The 21381-nt window shown below is 49.1% G+C and overlaps 2 protein-coding genes across 4 annotated transcripts in view; one reads left to right on the forward strand and one right to left on the reverse strand.

Moving 5' to 3' along the window:
• CCDC91 (coiled-coil domain containing 91) overlaps positions 1–21381 on the forward strand; it is a 539136-nt gene that overhangs the window by 101902 nt on the left and 415853 nt on the right. The window contains exon 2 of the mRNA XM_060194578.1: positions 1772–1858. The gene's annotated coding sequence lies outside the window, so the exon portion shown is untranslated. The remainder of the gene's footprint in view (positions 1–1771; positions 1859–21381) is intronic.
• On the reverse strand, positions 1330–15963 carry PTHLH (parathyroid hormone like hormone). Of its 3 annotated transcripts, none has more exons than XM_060194584.1 (4): positions 15799–15963; positions 13392–13512; positions 7303–7710; positions 1330–1820 (listed from the first exon to the last, which is right to left on the reverse strand). In XM_060194584.1, exons 2-4 carry the CDS (start codon positions 13490–13492, stop codon positions 1811–1813), a joined length of 519 nt encoding a protein of 172 aa, XP_060050567.1. In that variant the 5' UTR covers positions 13493–13512; positions 15799–15963; the 3' UTR covers positions 1330–1810. The 3 variants fall into 3 exon arrangements, with proteins under 3 accessions (XP_060050567.1, XP_060050568.1, XP_016046708.1); XM_060194585.1 differs by lacking the exon at positions 15799–15963 and adding an exon at positions 14567–14679; XM_016191222.2 differs by lacking the exon at positions 15799–15963 and adding an exon at positions 13667–13789.

A 21381-nucleotide genomic window follows, 5' to 3' on the forward strand; every position in this document is an offset into this window, starting at 1 on the left:
AATATATAGACACATAGAGAGATATCACAATACCAGAGCTTCTCTTGGTGCCATGGCATGCCCCATGTGGTGCTGGGGTTTGAACCTGGCCTGCCTGCATGGAAGAGAAGGTAAGTTTTGTTTTCTTGGTAGGATGTGCCCGTGGGTGTGAGGAAGCCTGGAGGGAGAACAGCACAGCAGGTGTGAGCAGGACTGCCCTGCTGCCTGGGCTCCTTGTTCCACTGTGGTGTATTTTGTGATTGTGTCCTGAGCAGGTAAAGAAAAACAGGATTCTAGGGGGCTGGGCAGTGGCACATCTGCTTAAGTGCACATATTGCCAAGCTCTAGGACCCAGGTTTAAGCCCCCACTCCTTGCCTGCAGGGGGAACACTTCATGAACAGGTCTGTAGGTCTCTCTCTGTCTTTCTCCCTCTCCCCTTTCAATTTTTCTCTGTCCTGTGCAATAAAATAGAGCAGTGGATTCTTAGTACTGGCACTAGGCCTCAGCAATAATCCTGGTGGCAATAAGAAAAAGAAAAGAAGAAAGAAAGAAAAACAAGATTCTGTAGATGATGTCTACCTTTTTCTTTGACCATGGAAGTCAGAGCGATGAGGGTGGGACTTAAAATGGAAAGGGAGTTGCATGTGGCCTTAAACCCAAGCTGGGGACGGCCACAGACACCAAACATGCCACCACGGGAAAGCAGCCTTAGCTAATTTCAGGCGAGGTACAGAGGTCCACTTGAGAGTGAGAGAGAAGCCAGAGCACCACTCTGGCACATGTAGTGCCAGGCATTACACCTGGAACCTCAGCCGTCCAGTCCGGTGTTCTGCCAGCTGAGAGTCTTCCCAGCTGTCCACCAAGCTCTCACATCTGAGTCTCTTTTCCCAGGTAGGATTCTCAAGTAACGCCTCCCCCCCCCAAAAAAAAAAAATCTCTGTTTTCTGCTTACTAGCACTATGAGCAAGCTGTCTTTGGTTCACGTTCCTCCCACTGCCCTGCCCCTCTGCCTCTGCTTCTCAGCCAGCTGACTGCATGATGTTGCTTTCGTCCTACCTCCTGCTTCTCACGGTGCTTTCCTGCCTTCTTGCCTCTACCTCCAAGTGGACGTGCCACATACCAGGTGCAGGCAGCTCTGCCAACCTATTGACATGAACCTAAATATCAGATGGAATACTTTCTATGTGGCTTTTGACCAAAAGCTCCTGTGAAAATGTTGAAACATGTGCAGACATGCACACATCACACAGTTAAGAGAACCTGCCCATGTAGTTTGAAGTAAAGTCTTTTTGTTCCCTCTGCAGGGTACCATCATGGCATCCATCTTGCCATTCACTTCGCAGGCATGGTGTCATTTAGGTTAGATTTTATTAGACATTCTTTACAAATTTAAAATCCTACTATTTTTTTACATGCACAGAGGGAGATTGGTTTGGGTAATTATATTTAGGAATTCATTTAAAATTAACCACAAAATAGAGACACTCTCTTGTGTCATTTCTCAACATACTTGATATGTATATCTAAAGTGCATTATGTTACAAAAAATAGAGAAATCAGCAGCACCAAGATACATTTACAAAATAAATACATCAGTTGACAAAATAAATTATGGTAGATGGGGTAATAATAATTGGATTAGCTTCAGCCAAAAAAAAAATACCATATTCACAATGACCAATGTGCAGCTTCATGGAGCAGCGGGAGAGGGAGACAGTTTTATTCCAATACATTTACAGTATGTACAGACAATAAATATTTCTAATACTTTCCATATGTTCACTATTACAGAGTTCTGTAATCTGTCATCTGAAGGTCAGGCTGGAGACTTCAGTGCCTCCTGTAAAGACAAGAGAAGGAGAGAAGAGGAGAAATCAGGTCAGTTCTCCTTACAAGTTCAAGCACACAAAATACATCCCCTTGAAAGAACACAGAGTCACAATGCTCAGATCCAGAGTGTTCTTGTAAATACTTCCTACAAGAGGCCACTGGGAGCCATCTAAACCCGCCTTCCCTTCTGCTACAATCTACTTTTGATCTCATTTAGTGATGGATGGAATCAGAAAGACAAAGGGCTTGTTTTTCTAGTTATGCTCCATCGGAAAAAGGAATCATACTAAAAATCTCCCCCAAGCTGGGAGTTCACAAGTTTGGGAAGAAAAAAGACACACTTGAGACTCTGGAAATTAGATTAAGCTGTACGTCTGTCACCAAATGCTACTTGCTTACAAGCTCACACCCCCGCGGTGCCTGGCATAGATGAGCCAAAACTTGCTTATTCTGTTCAGGCCCTCTTTTGGCTAATCTCTGGCAGACTGGGCTGCTAGGAGGGTGAAGTCTGTGATTTCCAGTAAATTCTGGGATGACAGATAATTGACCAGAGTGTTTGGTTGCTATTTGATGACTGCTGTTTCTTTAGCTGTCCTTAAACACTGATGAGTGGGACTAGGATTGGATTTTAGTCTCTGTAGCCAAACTCAGGCCCAGTCATTTGTCTCTCACTGTGCTATTTTCTTAATGGCTCTTACTCCAGCAATTGGGAAAGTGTATTGAAAATTAGAACTTAAGGATCACTTGACATAAGAGCATAAAGTAGCAGTATCGCTGTTTGTTACTTAGAATAAATTTCTTTTCTTTTTTTTTTTTAGAGAAAGAGAGGCAGAGGCAGAGCACCAAAGCTTCCTTCAATAGTGAGGGCCAGGCTTGAACCTGAGTGACACACATGGTAAAGAAACTATTTATTTCTAAGTGAGTAAATTTGCTGGCCCATACTCAGAATATGTCAAACTTGTGGCTGACACTTTTTATTTTTTTAATAACTCTATACTACAGTGTCAATATTTAAAGATGGGTGTGCAGTATTTTGTCTCTCTCCTTTTTCTTTGCTTTAAGTGGCCAATTCCAGGGGTGGCTTCTACAAAACAGAAACAAAAAGCCAGGTGGAATGTGATTTGCTATGCTGTTGTATGAATAGCCAGAATGGGGGGTGGGGGTAGAGTGTTACATGTAGGCCTCTGTGGGTGCAAGACATGAAAGATTGCCAGTTCTTGACAATTTAGGACTTTTATATGCAGCTGGAAGAGAGAAAAGTAAATACCATACTTAAGAGCAGTTTAATGTCTTAAGGAACCAACCGCTTCCATAGTTTTGGTTGGAATGAAAAACTAGCACTAATTGCCGAGAGTGAAAGAAAAAAAAAGAATGCAAGATGAAAACGCTCACTGGAGGGTGGATGTAGAAGGATGTGATGAATGAGGCTGAAAAGATGACAGCAAAACTCAGCAACTTGTGTGCAATGCTGGCTTCCAAATGTTTTTGTACCAAGAGGTATTTTGTGAATTGAGTTTAAGAATAACAGAAGCAAGGCATGCGGGGGTGGGAGGGGGTGGGGAGGAGTAGGTATTAATAGTGTTCTGAACAATTATTTCCTTAGAGGGAAAGAAAAGGGGGAAAAGGAATAAATTAAAGAACCCCCCCCAAATCTTTTCATTTTTATTTCACCCTGCCTGACCAGTCTGCTTGTTATCCTCCCTTCTGACTTCCTTTTAACAAAGGCACGTGTCGGGGAGGCCAAGGAAAACATGTAACTTAACCTGGAAGTGGATGTGTATGTTTATTATATGTGCGTGACAACGCTTCAGAGCCCAGCTCTTGAATACTGAAAAGTGCTTATAGTATTTCTAAATCAACATTTACCAAGGCAAGATAAATGGTCTCTAAACGAGCCCTCCCGTATCTAGACACCTCGTTGGCAGCATCAAAAATTCCAGAATGTAATTTCCCAAATTTAAAGAGAGGTCTTTCCTACTGAATGGTTCTTGTGAGAGGGGCTAGTATGGACTCAGTTGCTCCTTGTGAGAAGCACGACGTATATTAACATGAAGTGTGTGTGCTCACACACAGAGAGAAGACTGGGGGGGGGGGGACTTTGGGGAAAGGCGGCTGCGGGGTGAGATGGCAGAATAGTCCTAGAAAGATTCTTTCTGGGTTCCAAGATGCACACAGGCTCACATGCTTTCAGCACGTGCCTCAGTTTCCCTGCATCTCTGCTGGCATCTGGCTGCCCAGCAGTCACACAACCAGAGGACGCAGGACACACAGATTCATGTGGGTCCGAGCTTGGTGAAGGCCATGAGCAGGGCCTTCACTTACAGAGGGGACAGACCACAGCTCACTTCCCCCAACTCTCCGATACTTCCAGGCACAGACAGTTTATCTCCGTTTTACTTATTTAAAAAATGATGGGGGCCGGGTAGTGACACACCCAGTTAAGCACACATATTACCATGCTCAAGGACCTGGATTTGAGTTCTTACTTGCCACCTGTGGGGGTTGGGGGGATACTCCTGCAGGCATTTCTATGTCTCTCACTCTCTTTGTCTCCCCCTCCTTTCTCAATTTCTCTCTGTCCTATTCAATTAAAAAAAAAGTGGGAAAAAATTACTGCCAGGAGCCGTGGATTCATAGTGCAGGCACCTAGACCCAGTGATAACCCTGGAGGGGGGCTGGGAGAGGGGAGATGTACTTGTGAGGGAGAGAATGAGAACCAGAGCATCCTCTCCTGCAGCATGCAGCATGAGGTGAGCCCTCATGCCGCCAAGTCCTGGGCTCCACAATGGAGCCACCTCCCTGACTGCTACATTGCATTGTACATTCTAGATGAATACAGTTCATAAAAAGTGCTGGTAATTTGGTTTTTACCACTTTAGTGCACATCTAGTCGCTGTCTTACTGTGTGTGTGTGTGTGTGTGTGTGTGTGTGTGTGTGTGTGTGTGTGTGTATGCTGGGTGTACATGCATATGCACTGCATATACACATATATCATATAAACACATATACCATGCCCATGATAATATATATTGTATCACATAGATTCACAGCAGGACTCTGGCAATATAGAAGAGTCCTTACACTAGCTGTGATTAAGTACAGTGAGGCCCCATTCAAGTGGCTCTGACACTGAGCTGAGCTTCTTATGCCCCCATATGCAGCTTACTGATGCTGGCTGTTCTACACATCTACCACAACCACTGTGTTAGACTTAAAGATGGGCTTTGTCCATGAAAAAGTGATGACAAGTGGGTTTGCACTCCCCCTGAGAGCCACCCCCTCCCAGGTAGAGGGAGGCCTAGAGAAATAGCAGGGGCTTTTCCTCTCCATCCCCACAGAAGTGCTAAAGCCTGTGCAACAAGAGTGAGCCTGGGGGCTTCACCAGGAGTGGCCCCAACTAAATGCTGACTAGCTACTTGGAGCAGGGGAGGTGGCTCCCGCTCTGAGACCACCTGCCCCCAATCCTGGGACTAGGGTAGACCCCTGTGACTATATATAGAATCCCTTATCTTTCTGCTGCATGAATTTCAATTAAACTTCAAGCTTTTTTTTTTTTCTTTTTCTTATTTATACCTGACAGGCAAGTAGGAAAGATAAATGGAGATATAGAGAGGGGTTGCTGTAATCAGAACTGGATCTAAAAGTGCCAAAGCAATAGTAACGTTGCATTTTGTTGAGTGTTTACTGTTTGAGTAGTTTTAAAACCTGATTTAATCTGGCTTAATCTTTGAAAAATATTTATTTTAATGAGAGATATACAGAGAGACTGAGAAAGAGAACAGAGAGACAGAGAGGAAGACAGAGAACAGAGCCCCACTCAGCTCTAGATAGTGGTGCTAGAGATGGAACCTAGGACCTCAGGTAGAGTCTTTTTCAGAATCATGCTGCCTCCCCAGTTTGCATAAAGTAACCTTCACTGAACTCTGTGAGGCCATCCCAGTTACTTTTTCACTTCACACTAGAGAGAAGTGTATTTTCAAAAGATCACCTAACTTGCCCAAGTCCAAACACAAGAGATGCTCATTAAAAAGGTTGCCCATTAATTCCCGAGCCTGGGAGCTGAGGGCATGCAAGTCACCCGGATCAGATGGGTTTCCCACACCTACCACAGCAACAGCAGCCTGTGGCCCTGCTCTTCCCTTGCTGGGAGGCAGAGAGATAGATGAGAAAAGCTGGCATCTTCCCTGAGCTTGTCCTTATTTTCCACACACCAGGATTTTTTTCTTTCTCTATGAGCCTACTTTAAACTAGACTTGTAGTCCATCCAGTCTAACATGTGGGCTTAAAATTTCCCCACTGGAATATGGATCCACCTGGCAATGCCCATGTCCAGAAAAGAAACAATTACAGAAGCCAGACCCTCCACTTTCTGCACCCCAAAATGATCCTGGGTTCATGCTCCCAGAGGGATAAAGAACAGGAAAACCTCCAGTGGGGGGGGGGGGGAATGGGATACGGAATTCTGGTAGTGGGTACTGTGTGGAACTGTATCCCTCTTATTCTATGATCTTATTGATCATTATTAAATCTATTAAAAAAGTTTTCCATTGGAGAGTAATTCAGTTCTTAAGGACATGGAATAGAAAAGCACATGTGGCTCAGGTACTTTGAGGGAGTGCTTACGGCGAGGTGTTATACTGGGGTGTCTGTTCTTCCCCCACGTGCAGAAGAGAAACACAACTAGAAAGTTGTGGTCTAGATACATGATGGAATACTACTCAGCTATTAAAAACAGTGAATTCACCTTCTTCACCTCATCTTGGCTGGAGCTTGAAAAAATCATGTGAAGTGAGATAAATCAGAAAGAGAAGGATGTATATGGGGTGATTTCACTCACAGACAGAAATTGAGAAATAAGAACAGAAAGGGAAATACAAAGCAGAATTTGGACTGGGTTTGTTGTACTACACCAAAGTAAAGGACTCTGGTCAGGTCCTGGAACATGATGGTGGAAGACTAGGTGGGAGGTTAGAACATCTTGCAGAAAATTGAGAAATTTTTAATATGTACCAACAACTGTAATTACTGTTGACTATAATCCATTAATCCCCCCCAATAAAATAAGCAAAAAATAATAGTTCCAATAATCAAGCCAAGCCAGCACCCAAAAAAAAATCTTAATAATTTGATGTATTTCTTTCCAGCAGTCCTTCACTTTTTAATACAGAGTATTTCATAGCCTGCCTTTTTACTTGATTTATATAGCAGGTGTGTTTTTGATAAAATTATGTACTCCTAATTAAAGTACTTTAGTGACTACAAAAAGGAAAGAGAGAGATAGATATATATATATATATATATATATAGAGAGAGAGAGAGAGAGAGAGAGAGCAAGACTCTAGAGAGGGAGAAAAGCAGCAGGAGATGGAATTATTTAGCCGGGGGCAAGAGGATGGGTTTGGGGTACACCAATGACTAAACAGAATTGGGTGTCCGGGGACCTGCTCGAAGGCAGACAGTGTGGGTTGTCAAAGCAGAGGCAGGCAGTTACCTTGGTTCCGGCTCCAGCGAGGTGGCCGGCAGGTTCCTGGGGAGCCTGGTGGCCGGGGCACTGGTGGGCCAGGCCGAGCGCGTCCTCCTCCTCTTCTTGTCCTGCTCCTTGCGTTTGCCGGGCTTGCCTTTCTTCTTCTTGCCAGGGGCCTTAAGGGGTTGCTCCTTGTAGGGCTCTACCTTGTTGGTCTCCTGCGTCAGGTAGCGGCCCTCGTCATCTGCCCCAAAGCGCACCGAGTGGTTCTTGGTGTTAGGCGCCGGCTTGGAGTTGGGGGAAACCTCAGAGGTGGCCCTGATGTCAGCTGTGTGGATCTCAGCGATGAGGTGGTGCAGGAAGAAGCGGCGCCGTAGGTCCTGGATGGAACGGCCCTTGTCATGCAGCAGCTGGTGCTCGGACACGGCACGTTTGCTGCAGGGAGAGGGACAGGGAAAGGAGAGGCCTTCAGTCAGGGCACATGGCCAGCAGGGGGTCGGCTCCACTTGGTGGTAGCCAGAGGCCCTGAGCAGGAATGCCACCCCCCCAGGGTGCTGTCTGCTTCCAGGGAAGGGTTACAACTCTGAGATCTCTGTCTCCCCTGCTCAATGTCAGGTTTTAAGATGGCAGTGGTCACACAATAGACTTGTCCACCCAAGGCCTCAGAGGATACAGAATCAATCCCTGGAACCACCTAATGCCTGAGCTGAGCTCTGGCGTGTCTCTCTCTCTCTCATTTGAAAATAAATCAATAAAAACTTGAAAGAGCTGTAGCCACTGAGTTGCACACCCAGTTGAGCACACATTTCTATGTGCAAGGACCTGGGTTCGAGCCCCTGCAGGGGCCCCCTGTAGGGGAGAAGCTTCACGAGTGATGGAGCAGGTCTTCAAGTCTCTCTCCCCGTCTCCCCTCCCCTCTCAATTTCTCTTTGTCTAATCAAATAGAAAAATGACCTCTGGGAGCAGTGGATTCATCGTACCGGCAGCGGGCCCCAACAATAACCCTGGTGGCAATAAAACCTTGAAACCTTCAGAGTTGTGTCCAAGGAGGAAGAACAGGTCCCACCCTGGGGAGTCACAAGGAGGCTGGCTGGGCCTGCGCGTTTGTGCAGACATTTCCGTATGAGAATGCCCTGCATGCCTGCATACACACACACACACACACACACACACACACACACACACACACACACACACACACACAGCCCACCCTGCTAAGAAAACAGTACTCTCAGAGCAGCAGGCTGCAAGGGGGATGGCAGGTGGTGGCCAAGAGGTAAGCGGGCGGAAATGCAGCCTGCCTGGCACAGGGTTCCAGGCCATCGGTGCCCCAGCATATCAAGCCCCAGGCTGGTAGGCAGCAGGCCTACACTTTGCTGTCAGGGGCTGGGTAGTCTCTTCTAAATGGGTTTCTGTGTGTGTTTCCTCGACTCCTTTTACATTCTGGACAATGATGAAAATGATGATGATTGTATTGCTGCTGGGGCTAGGTTCCTGTACAACGAATACACCATTCTTGGTGACTACTTTATCTTTTTTTTTAATTGAATAGGACAGATAGAAATTCAGAGGAGAGAGGAGACAGAGGAGGAGACACCTGCAGACCTGCTTCACGGGGACACTACTAAAACATTCCCTCCTGCACGTAGGGAGCGGGGGCTTGAACTTGGGTCCCTGAACATGGTAATATGTGTGCTTAACTGGGTGTGCCACCAAGCACCCACTCCCCCTTCAATGCCCTCTGCCGAGCTCTTTCTCTGAGAGAGCATCACTTGAGGTGAGATGAAGGGATTTCTGCCATTTAAATAACACTCTAAGTGACCATCCTGAAAAAGAATGAAGGAAGCCGCTGTTACTTCTCCAGATATTAGCACTGGAATTGGGGGTAAGCTCAAGGCCTTTTGCTCCTGAGACGCCACAGGGTGAACCCACAGTTATCATTCTTTTTACTAGGAGGGAGACTCCACTACCCATGATGTGCTCCTGAGGCCCTAAGAGGCTGCATGAGTTATCTCCTGGCTTCTATCCTCCCCACTGGCTGGGACTCCCAACTCTGGTCAGTGCCCACCTCCATGTCCTGTTATTGCACTATTTCTCTTTCTCTCTCACTTTCTCCACACCCTACACCTCACCACTACAGATGACCTCATGTTCTGCCACCCCACTTCCTATCCTTCCTCATCCTCTGCCTCCCCCACAAACCAGGATGGCTCTCACAGACTCCCTCCTTATCCCTGCAGCATGTGGCAAGCCCAAGATATATGGGCTGAGGCCTGAGAAGGGCAGGGAGCTGCAGGAGCCTGTGCTGGGGGTCCCAGAGTGTAGGTTCGAGGTCAGCCTCCACCCCCCCCCCCATTAGTTCAGCTCTCTAGAGCCTGCAGGGCTTGCTGTGAATGAGGGAAGGAAGGGAAGACCATGGACTCAAAGCCAGAATTGCCAGCTTGTCCTCGGTGTGGTTGTGTGTACACCGACTTTAAGACCTAGCACGTGTGCACAGGGAAGACATGATTTCAAGGAAAGCAATCTGACAGGAGCCGGCCCTCAATGAGGTGTGGAGGTGGCCCTGTGGCCATCTGCAAACTCTCTTCCTTTGTGGCAGTGAGAGCCAGGGTCCCTGTGTTTTCATTGTCTACACATCTGTAGCTTTGGGGCAATGGACGGATAGCCACTAATAATATTTAGAGAGAACACGGCTGAGAGAAGTGTGTGTTCCACAAGGACTGCAGTTGAATGAGCATCTGTCAGCAGGCTGCCACATTAAAAAGTTCTTAACCAGTGTCATTTATTGTCTCTGGGGCTCTCATTTCCCTCCCCTCTGCTGGCATGTCTCCTCCTCAGCTGCATCACTACTCTCCAAGTACATAACACCACCCGTGCTAGCTGGACACCTGGCAGTCATTCTGTTCTAATGGAGCCATCATCACCCTGTGTCCCCTGACTGGCATATGTGCTGTCCCTGGGCCAGCCTGCCCTCTGTGAGTCACACTGCCTCTAGCCCTGCACTTTGCCTAGCTGTTCCTCCAGGCACAGACACAGCACCCTCTCCACATGGTGCAGAGCCCCCTCTGTCCAGGTCCACGGAGCTCACCAGAAAGCACAGTCTCCTGCCTGCCCCATCTGACATGCTGGGAGGCCATTTCCTGCACTGTCCCAAGACTGAAGCATTTGAAAGGGGAGGGAGAAGAGCTTTGTGAGTGGGTGACTGCACTAGGAGATCAGGGACAGAATAGCATCTCTGTCATCATCAAGGAACCAGGGTGAGAAGAGGTTCTATTTATTGTTGCACTAGGATATGAACTTATTAAGGGTAAGTGGCTGGCATGTGCAAACTAGATATACACAGGCGGTGAGTAATCCGTTCAAAGTAAGGAGGCTTTCAGCCTCAGTACTTCTGAAACGTTGCAGTGGTAAGATGGCTTTCATAATAGTTGCTCAGGATGTCTGTAAACATTACAAGGCACCACAGTTCACATGGCATTTATTATACACTTAAGTGCCAGCATGAAAAACAAGAATGTTGAATTCCTAGGTCCCTTTATTGTGTGAGAAATTGAAAAAAATGTATGGGGGGCAACAGCTTAACACACACAATGTGAACTTGAGTCAAATCATACCTCTTCTGCTCTAGAGAAAACGCAAAGGCTATTGAGAAGGGAGATGAGATGTCTGAGGGACTCTCCAGGAAAGCAGGGGAGAAAGACGTGATGGCAGGTCCTCTCCAAGCACAGGGAGAAGCAGCGTGAGGCTACAGATGAAGGTGTGTGGGCTGGAGAAGAAAAACTCTGTGGTCCAGGGAAGAGTCAGGCTCAGGGTGTTAGAGTTAAGATGACTCACCACAAGTGCCTTCCAGCCCAAGTGACTCAGTCAAAAGTTATGCTTTTCATTAAGTGGAGGGAACCTAGTCCAGCTCCCCAGCAAACCAGCCCGTGATGTTTTAGTTTCTGAATTTGCTGGGCTTCCGACACTAACTTAAACACAGAGGTAGCCACCTGCCGGAAGCGACAGTCATCTGAATGTCCACTGGCCTTGGTGTCCAGTTTCCCGCTTACTCATGCTCCAGCTCAACTAACAGGCCAACAAGATTCGGAGGGGACAGTCACCTCCTGGGCTCATTCTGTCACTCCTTCTCCCTTAACAACCAACCTCTTGCTTGAGAAACGTCTAAAGCCACTTTCCGAATACTCGGTGCGAACAGTAATTGGGGAGTAACACGCTTTGATTACATGTTAAAATTTCTTTCAAGAAACTTGGATGATTTAGCGTAATCATAGACTAATGTTTTGTCTAGTGCGCAACATTTACTGTGACTTGGCAGTCATACAGAAATAACAACCTTTTTTAAAAAGAAAAATGAAAACTCCATTTGGTTGTCATAATCTGATGAACATCGTCTATTGGTGACTGCAGCCTCTCTGAGGAGCCCTGGCTGGAATGTAATGATCTAGTAGCTATTAGCTGTAAGAATGTTCTGTGGTAGTTTTAGAACTATCTTGTTGGCTGAGTGTGGGTGTTGAAACTACAATATTGGATTTCACCCACAAACAAAACTGTAACAGGGTCTCTGACTGCTCAGTGGTGTCTGGTGTGGATTTTGCAAGGTGCAACAAAGGAAGTGTTAAAAATAGTCTTCAGAACAACTTAGCACTCACTACTCCAGTGTTCTCCACACAGATGCATTCCTAGTCCACTGAGTATTTCCCCAAAGAGAAAACAGGCATTTCTGAAGCAACTTTAGAGAGAAATGGGCTCTGGCCTGAGACAGTACTCCTTGGCCAAATAAATACAGTATTTAAGCATGCTTTTAAAAAATTCAACCTCCATCTACGTTTCACATGCAGATCTTAAGTAACTGAACGTAACACTGAATCTCCCAATGAGAGAGTGAAAAAAAGTCTCAAACGCATTTGTAAGCACCCTGCCGGCAAAGAGCGGATTTGAAAGAAGTGAGCCGCTCTCTCCCCCTGTACAATGCTCGCTAAGCAATCCGCCAGAGGAGGAGAGCCAGAATATACTTCCACTTTGATGCCAAGGTTCAGACACATCTCAAGTAATTTCAGTTTTTTTTTTTTTTTGCTTGAAAAGCACTAGATCATTCCTGGGTGTCTTGGGCATTTGCAAGGCAGCACAGCACCATGAGCTCAACAGTAAATGTCAGTTATTGCGATTTTTTATTTTATCATGAGTGGGAAAGGTCTCCTTAACTCCTTCTGCAGAAGCAAACTCTCCCAGCTTCAAACACTATGGCTTTCTTACCCCAGGAATTCCAGCCTGCAGCTCAGAGGTCTCCTAAGGAGGAGCAGGGTGTCACATACTATGAGTTAGCTCCTCTGTCTCACAGAATATTTAGCTCATCTTGGGGATACTTGTGTTAACTTCAATAACAGCAGAGTCACTGTCCTCCCAGCTTGGCTACCAGTCTTTGTTAGTCAAAAGTCCCCTAGAAAGTATTCCAGGAGCAGAATTCCCAAAGAATGCCCTTCTTCCCATCCACAATGCAAAAAAGCTTTGAGTACGGATTAGAGAACAAAGTGAGCCATCTTTCCAAAGAAGGAAGAGGAGAGGGCAGAGCCTCCTGCACCTAAGGTATTCCTTGAGAACCTGAGTGCTCCAGCACCCCAGAATGGCCGTATTGGAGCTGAACCCCCTTGCACAAAGTCGTCCCCACTTTATTATTATATAATGCACCCTCCTTATGTAATGCAGGGTCCCCCTTTATATGCTCAAAAATGTCACTCTAAGTAAGCATTTTGACTTTGGTTCACCCGCTGCTAGCCACGTTCTTGAGGTGGACTGACGCACTGGGACATCTATGCCCCGGAGAGAGGGAGATGGTTCTGCTGTCTGTCTGTCAGTCCAGCCATTTGTGGGCTGTCGGGTTCTGCCTGCTGATCGCCTCGCTCGCTCATTCCGGGGAGCAGAGTCTGTCCGAACGGCTCCCCCTCACGGACACTCACTCCGTATGTGTCACTCGCCCGTGCCCGGGACATCCTGGCTGGAGGAGAAGGGCGGGGTGCCTTGGGACATTGCAGGTAGCCGGCCGTCCCGCACCCAAGCATGTCGGCCCGTCCCGTGCCCGCCCGCAGCCCCAGTCCTGGGGAGGGAGCCCCGGTACTCACAGGCGGCGGCCGAGCTGCTCCACCGAGCGGCCGCCGGAGGGCTCGGAGCAGCTGAGCAGGAACACGGCGACGCTCCAGGGGCGCAGCAGCCTCCGCAGCATCGTCGCTGTGGCGCGGGGACCTGCAACAGAGTGGACAGGACCTGGGTCAGGCCGGGCCGGGGTGCAGCGAACCCCACGTCGCCCCGTGCCGGCCATGGCTAAGTGTGTGTGTGTGTGGGGGGGAGGTGGGCACCGGAGACAGAAACTTTCTTCCCGGGAGCCTCCTGCACTTACTTCTGTAGCAACCGGCTCCTCTGACTGGGCTGTCTCCAGAAGCGCGCCGGCGGGCGGAGAAGAACCGCGGGGGGAGGAGGAGAGAAGAAGGAGGAGGGAGGAGGAAAGAAATCAGGCTTTGAGGCTCTGGCTCCGAGCGGTCCCCTGAAAAGCGGCGGGATTCCGGGGCGGCGCGCCTCCGGGGCCGGGCAGCGGTGCGGCTGGAGAAGGTGCCTGGCAAGTGGGGGCCGTGCGCCCTGGGTAGCCTCGTCCCGGCGCTGGGAGCGCGTCCCGCATATATAGGCGCGGGCGCCCGCTGCCTCCTCCAGGGGGCTGGAAGCTTCCGGAAAGCCGATCCGCGCGGCCCTGGAGCGAGCTGCAGGCAGGGCGCGCGGGGGGCCAGGTGGCCACGGGCGGGCGGCGCAGGTTGGAGGAGCGGCCGGCGGAGCGGAGAGCCGGGCGGGAGGAGGAGGAGGAAGAGGACGAGGAGGAAGAAGAGGAGGGCGGTTCACACGCTCCTGCAGCCCAGACGGCGAGTGAGCGAGCGGCGCCGAGGGGGCGCCCTAGTTGCGCGCAGGCCGGCCGGGGGCGGCGCGGGGAGCCCCGTGCGCGCGTCCCCACCCGCGTCCCCACCCGCGGCCGGCCCGCCGAGCCCGCCCTCCGGCCGGGGGCGCCCGCGAGGTCCCGGGGAGGCGGGGCGGCGGCTCGGGAGGCCAAGGGCGCGCCCAGTGCGCGCGGACCTTTCTCCCGGTTCTTTGCAGGGGCGCTCGGGGTACGAGGCGCGGGAGGGTGCTGGGCTTGGGGTACAGGGTGCGTTTTTTGCTACCACTTGGAGAGTGGGTACCCGGAGCTCGCTCCGGGACGTCGACACGCACCCAGGGGAACTTCCCTAGCCCCTCGGAAGTGCGCGGTGTGACCCACCCCGCTGCCATGGGGAGTCGAACCCGCGCTCTGCTGGGTCTGCCAAGCAGGCTCAGGCCCTCCCATCGATCCTCTGGTCAATTTTCTCGGATGGTTCTGTCAGTCCGAGTGGCCTGAGCCCGCGGCGGCAGGAAGGGAAGGCGGGGACAGTGTCGCAGGGCTGGCCAGTGTCGCCGGGAAGGGACTTGGCAGAGGCGCGCCCGGATGCCCATTTCCCGGCCGTGGACGGGGCTGGCACCTGGGGGTGCTTCCCTTCCAGAGGGGCCGGTGCATGGAGACCTTGCGGGAGCTGGGGAGTACAAGGCCCGGGCATTCTGGACAAGGCTCTCCTGATCTAGTCAGGGTGGGAGGAGAACGCCACCTTACTGCCCCTCTCACCCCGCTAGTCTCCGGGAAGCCTGGCTTGGTGGGAGTGACACCTTTTCAGAAGCACCTATCTGCCCCCTTTGATGACTTTCAATTCCTTACTTAAAAAAAAAACAAGCAACAAAAAAAAAAAAAAAAAAAGAAAAGAAAAGAAAAAAGAAAAAAATAACTTGACTTCCTCCCACTTGAAAAAAAAGAAAGAAAATCTCTGGGAATTTCCACAACTTCCCTTGAAGGTTTAAGAGTTTCTAAATGTTAGACCTGTTTGCCTGACATGAAAAGACAGAATGTGCACATTCACACGTGTCAACCTTTGAACCAGGCGCATGCTTAAAGTCTTTCCAAAAAGACAAGAGGGGCCTCAATGGAATCCTTAGATCTGAAGGAGGTTGGGGGGATCTGTAAGGAGGCGGGAACCCCCCTACACCACAAACGAGCCATTTTATGTTGGCAAGTTGTTTAACATTAAAAATATTTGCCTCCACAATTAAAAAAAAAAAAACAGCCAATGGTACTTAGCCAAGTTTCAAACTACCCATTTTTTTTTAAATAAAAAGGTAAAATCAGATTGTCAGTATGAAATCGTTCACACTGTAGATAAATTCAGTGTGCACTCTCAGAGCATTATACGTTCCAGGTCGACATTCACAAACAGCTGTCATCTGTGATACTATTTTACTAATTAAGCACCAGTCCCACCACCCTCAGCCTGCTTTTCTGGAGTTAGTGGCAAAACATCTCTCAACTATTTTTTAGAATTTCCTCTCCTCCCCCCAAAAAGAGAAAATAGAGAAGCAGGAAAAAGAAATAGTCTTTGTATGTGTGGACTGCCCAGATCCCCTCATAAGTTTCTACTTCACCTTTACCTTGTTTTTCGTCTTCTCTGCCCTCCAGCCAAAGGAGGTAGACCTTTTATTAGTGGATCTCTGGTGTACCTTTCCAAAAAAGGTAGTGAAGTCTTCTGTGGAGGAAAAGCTTTCTCTTAGGGATCTTTGCTCTCCCCCACCAGAGGCAGTTATTAGAAAGCCTCTGCTCAGCTTCCCAGCTTCTTTCTGTAGAAATTCATTCCAATATATACCCAGGACTCTGGCGCCCTTTTTTTTTTTTTAACCTTTCTGAAAAAGGATGTTTTCTGACATCATAATCTAGTTCCCAATCTGGCGGGGGGGGGGGGGTTGGAGTGAGGGGGGACTGCACGATGATGATGCTGAGACCACGTGGATGCATAGATGACTCCCAGTCCCCCTCCCCTCTGCACCCCCAGTCTTAGGAAAGGAGCCAGTGCTTGTGAGTGCCTGGTGTTTGCTTGGGCCCTGCTCTGAGCTCACACACCTCAGCAGGTAGGCGGGCTGCAGGGAGGCCTGTCCCGAGCCTGAGTCCCGCCCTGCAGGGACAGCTCACAGTGCCGCTGGGGCCACAGCTGGGGAGGCACCCAACCCTGCATTTGTGCCCACTTCCAGCTGCCGCCCTGGGTGGCAGTTTAAAACACAGAGGCTCTCCCCAGCGAGCTTGCACTTTGGCATTCATGCTGGAAAAACTGGCAGATGGAGATCCCCAGGACTAGCTCCTCTTGAAGTTCAGAGGAATAAACTTGAGTTTATGTTGAACCCCATCCTCCTTGCAACTGATCTGTTGTCTCAGCCCCAGTGTGCTCTCCCCTCCCCCCTCACTTTCCAGAGCACCCATGGCTCTGCACACAGTGCACCTGGGCCCAGGGGTCCCCATATCTTCTTCCCAATAAACACCCAGATTCACCACTCGTTGATCTGTAGCTCCAAGCTACGAACTCTCAAATCCTATGAAACCAGGCCACCCAATGTGCCCCATCTCTCCAGTGGGGCCTCTGCTTCCAGAAAGGACCTTGCATCATCAACTCTGCAAACATTCTCTTGTCACTTGTCATCTGCCAGAACTCAGAGAAGAGGCTGTTGCCAACTATCTCAAATTACCAGAAAAAGGAAAAGGTGGTGATGCTGGTGGTGCCCCTAGTGGGGTGTGTCTCTTGATGAAGTCTCTCTGTATGAGCTGGCTGCAGGCTAGCTGCCTCTGGGAGCAATGCAGGAGGCAGTGCCCCAGGGAAGGCACAGTAGGCTGCTGGCTCTCCCTCAGAAGTGTCTCTTGGGCCACCTTCCCAGTAAGGGTCACCTCTCTCCAGACAGAATCAGAGAGGCCAGAGCTAGGCAGACCCCCCTCACCCTGCCAGAACTGGGGTGGCCATGTAGAGATTCAGATCAGGCCCTGAGGCCAAGTCTATAATATTCAACAAGTCTTGTTTGAGCCAGGGACACTGTATAATGGTGATGCGAAAGGCATTCATAGGACCTGAGGTTCGGAGGTCCCAGCTTCAATGTTTGGCACCACCATAACTCAGAGCTGAGCAGGGCTCTGGTAGAAAGCAAGCAAGCAGGCCAGAGAGAAAGGCAGGCAGGAAGGAATCCTTGTTTCAGGTGTACATTCTCACCTGGAATGGAGTGTGTATATAAGGCAGGGGGAGGAGGGTTGAGAATGGGAGGGGAGGAACAGAGAGGCAGGGAGAGAGAGGGGCAGAAAAAAAGGAGAGAAAAAGACATACAGGGAGGGGGGAAGATGGACAATAAGCAAGAGGGACAGAGAGGCAAGGAAAGGAGAGACAGAGGCAGAGAGAGAGAAAGGAGAAAGAGGAACAGTGAGGCAAAGAGAAAGGGGCTGTACAACCTTCCTTCTACTGTGTTCCCTGGGGGTAGAAGGTGTCTGAAGGTGCCCTGGCTGCCCAGCCTCTGAGAACTTGCTGGGGGCCCTCAGCTGCCAAAGGCCCTTTCTTCTAGGTGTGCCTGATGTGTGTGTGTGTGTGGGGGGGGGGGTGGGGGCACATACTCAGGACTCAGTTTACCTGTGGTGGGGAGGGTGAGGGGGTGGGGACCAGTAGACACCCAGGTTTCCGGCCAGCTTGCAGCTCATTCTCTCAGAATTTGCTCCTCCCCAGCTCTGCTTATGGCTCCTGGGGTGGAGTGGGGGGGGGGGGCTGCACGCTGGCCCCTGGGGGTCTCTTGAACAGGGCAGGGGTCCAAGGGGGGAGCATCGCTACCCCAAGAAACACTTTGGGGTGCACCTTGCGTGTGCATCCCCGCCACACACACACCAGGGAAAGGCTGGATGGGTTTCAGGGCTGGGGGCGGGTCTTGGGGCTTCTTTTAGACTTGCCTTTAAGACTGGGGGTGGGTGGGTCTTGGGCCCTTCCGGAGATGGACCGCCCTGTGCCTCAAGGTCACGTGGGCGCTGACTCAGAGGTGACTTCAGCTCTCATCCCTGGGGCGGTGTGTGTGTTGGGAGGGGGGTGTGTAGGACTTCCCATGCAAGGGGGAGGGGTAAGCACCTGGCCCCTGCAGGTCCAGTCCCAGAGCGGGCGTTGAATGGGGGCGACTACTCCTTCCGCAGCTTGGGAAACCTCACCAGCCCTCATGCTGCGCAGTCGGTGCCCCCAAACTCCCTATCTCTTGGGTGTGTGTGTCTGGAGCTTTTATCCGCTGAGCCAGTGAGCTGTCCATGGTGGCTCAGACTCCTGGCCGCTGCTTGGTGCCCGGCCCTGGGACCCCAGCCCAGCCCACCCCAGCCAGCTGCCTGGGTCCCTCAGGCCGGCACCCCTGGCCCAGGCCATGCTGGAGTTTGTACACATGCCTCCAGGTGTGCCCTGGCGCTTGGGCACAGCTCCACCAAAGCGCCAACCCATAGCCTGCAAGCCCTTTCAAGCTCCTTCTTGGAGGGTTCTTCCGGGGTAGGGGCACATGTCTCAGGTGCTCTAGGACCCTGCGTCCAGCCCAGCACCTGCCTCCTCCTCCAAGCTGAGGTTCTGATCCAGCCAGTACTCTCCTACATCTCTGTGTAAGTCCTCAGCCTGGAACACAGCTTTGGTGCTTTTACACATCTTTAAAAAATGGTGTTTTTTTTTTCCCAGTGATTTTTTGGTTTTTGTTTATTTTAAATCTTTTTTAAATTTTTATTTATTTTAATTTTTTTAATTTTTAGGTAGAGGCAGAGAAAACAGGGAGAGGAGGTGGATCTGCTGCATTGTTTCACCATTTATGAAACTTCCCCCCTGCAGGTGGGGACCAGGGGGTTTCAGCCTGGATCCTTGCACATGGTAACCGAGTGTGCCAAAAATTGTGTACTTTTAAAGAGTGTGTGCATGCGTGTGAACAGCCTTGAGAAGTCTTGAAGTAAATAGAAAGTATTATGATTTAAGTTTTTTTTTAAATAGGTTTCCTCAAAAAAAAAATATATATATATAAAAAATAGGTTTCCTCGTTTGGTCTCTGGATTTATAAAACAAAGACTCATAAAAATCAGAAAAGGGACTGCTTTCTGCTGCATAACCATTATGCTATTTCCCCAGCCCTAAAAGACTACTTTCTGTATATTCCTAAGTGCTTTCCCACATCTGTAGAATCAGTATACAATATTCAACTTCCCATCTCCCTGGCTGTTTTCAAATAGTAACAGAGCAAGGCTTGATACACCCAACTTCTTGAAAAGTAGGAAATTAATTATTACAATAAATATTATTTTGCAGTGTGGAAGTCTAGTATTGTTTGAATTCTTTGGCAGTCAGTCTTTCCCCTTGTGTCTCTCTACCCTCCTTTCTATGAGAGAAGGACAATACAATGATGACTTGTGAGGTAGGGGTCCTGCCCTTTCTTCTCTCCCTATGTCATTTGCTTTCCTAATGGGCTCAGGCCTGCTGGGAGAGCAGCGCTGGTCTCCTGGGACATGGCTGTGGGACCAACTTGAATTGCCCTTTCTATCTGTTCCCCACCTGCAGGGGGAAAGTTTCATCAGCAATGAAGCAGGTTTGTAGGTGTCTCTCTATCTCACTCTTCCTCTCTCCCCCTCAATTTCTCTCTGTCCAGTCAAATAAAACTAGAAAAGAAAAAAATGGCCACTGGGAGCAGTAGATTCATAGTGCAGGAACTGAGCCCCAGCGATAACCCTAATGGCAATAAAAAATAAAAATAAGGGGGCTGGGTGGTGGCACACTCAGTTAAGTGCACATATCACTATGTGCAAGGACCCAGGTTTGAGCCCCCATCTCCCCACCTGCAGGGAGAACACTTGACAAGTGGTGAAGCAGGTTTGCAGGTGCCTTATCTTTCTCTCTCCCTCTCCATTTCTCTCTGTTATATCCAATAAAAATAAAATAGTAAAAAAAATAACAAAGTCATGGTGCATTAGAGGGACGTCCTGTATTTTATTCAGTCTCAAAAGTCTTCTTTTTTTTTTTTTTCGCACCCACACAGTGGTATTCTGCACTCATCACTTGGTCCATGTCCAACAGAACCTTGCAAAACAAGGAGGAGTTGGGGACCCTGGGAGCCTTGTAATATCTCCAGGTCAGTGATTATGTGGGGGCACACTGATGTGAGCAGCCTTTAAACTGATGTTAAACCTTTGCAGACTTTTGTTGCCCTTTGTCCTTTACTTCTTGTTCCGCTAAGCTGTTAATTGTGCAAGGAACTGCCAAGGTACTCTTAATGGTTAAAACAAAAACAAAGAGGAAGCTTCCTATACTGTGGAAAAGAGAATTTTTTTTTCTGCTTCTAGGAACACAGGTCACATTTTCTGTAAAGGTGTTTTTTTAATGGTTATTACCACTAGGGTTATTGCTGAGGCTTGGTGCCAGCACTATGAATCTACTGCTCCCGGTGGACATTTTTTCCTTTCTAGTTTTATTTGATAGGTCAGACAGAAATTGAGAGGAGGAAGAGGAGATAAAGAGAAAGAAAGAAGAGAGTTGGTTGGTAGCGCAGCAGGTTAAGCGCAGGTGGTGCAAAGCACAAGGACTGGCGTAAGGATCCCGGTTCGAGCCCCTGGCTCCCCACCTGTAGGGGAGTCGCTTCACAAGCGGTAAAGCAGGTCTGCAGGTGTCTGTATTTCTCTCTGTCCTATCCAACAACAACGATAGCAATAACAACAACAATAACAATAACTACAACAATAAAACAACAAGGTCAACAAAAGGGAATAAATAAATAAATATTTTAAAAAGAGAAAGATGGGGCCACATGGTTAAGCGCACACATCACAGTGTGCAAGGACCCAGGTTCAAGACTCGGCTACCCACCCGCAAGGGGAAAGTTTTATGAGTGGTGAAGCAGGGCTGCAGGTGTCTCTCTGTCTCTTTCCCTCTATATCTTCCTCTTCCCCTCTCAATTTCTGTCTCTATCCAATAATAAATAAATAAATAGTATATTTTTAAAAAGGAGAAAAACATCTGTAGACCTGCTTCACTGCTTGAAGCTGGGTCCTTGTGCCACCGCCCGGCCCTTGTAAAGCTGTTCTCAGTGGGCAGGAGTGCTTATGTCTGGAGTGGTGAATTCACTCTAAGAGCAGTTGACATGTTTCCAGAGCAGCCTGCAGAGAAAGAACTGCATTGTTGAGGGCACCCAGATGCGTTTTGCTGCTTGTCACCCCTGGCT

The sequence above is a fragment of the Erinaceus europaeus genome, chromosome 7 (genome assembly GCF_950295315.1).
Source record: "Erinaceus europaeus chromosome 7, mEriEur2.1, whole genome shotgun sequence".
NCBI lineage: Eukaryota > Metazoa > Chordata > Mammalia > Eulipotyphla > Erinaceidae > Erinaceus > Erinaceus europaeus.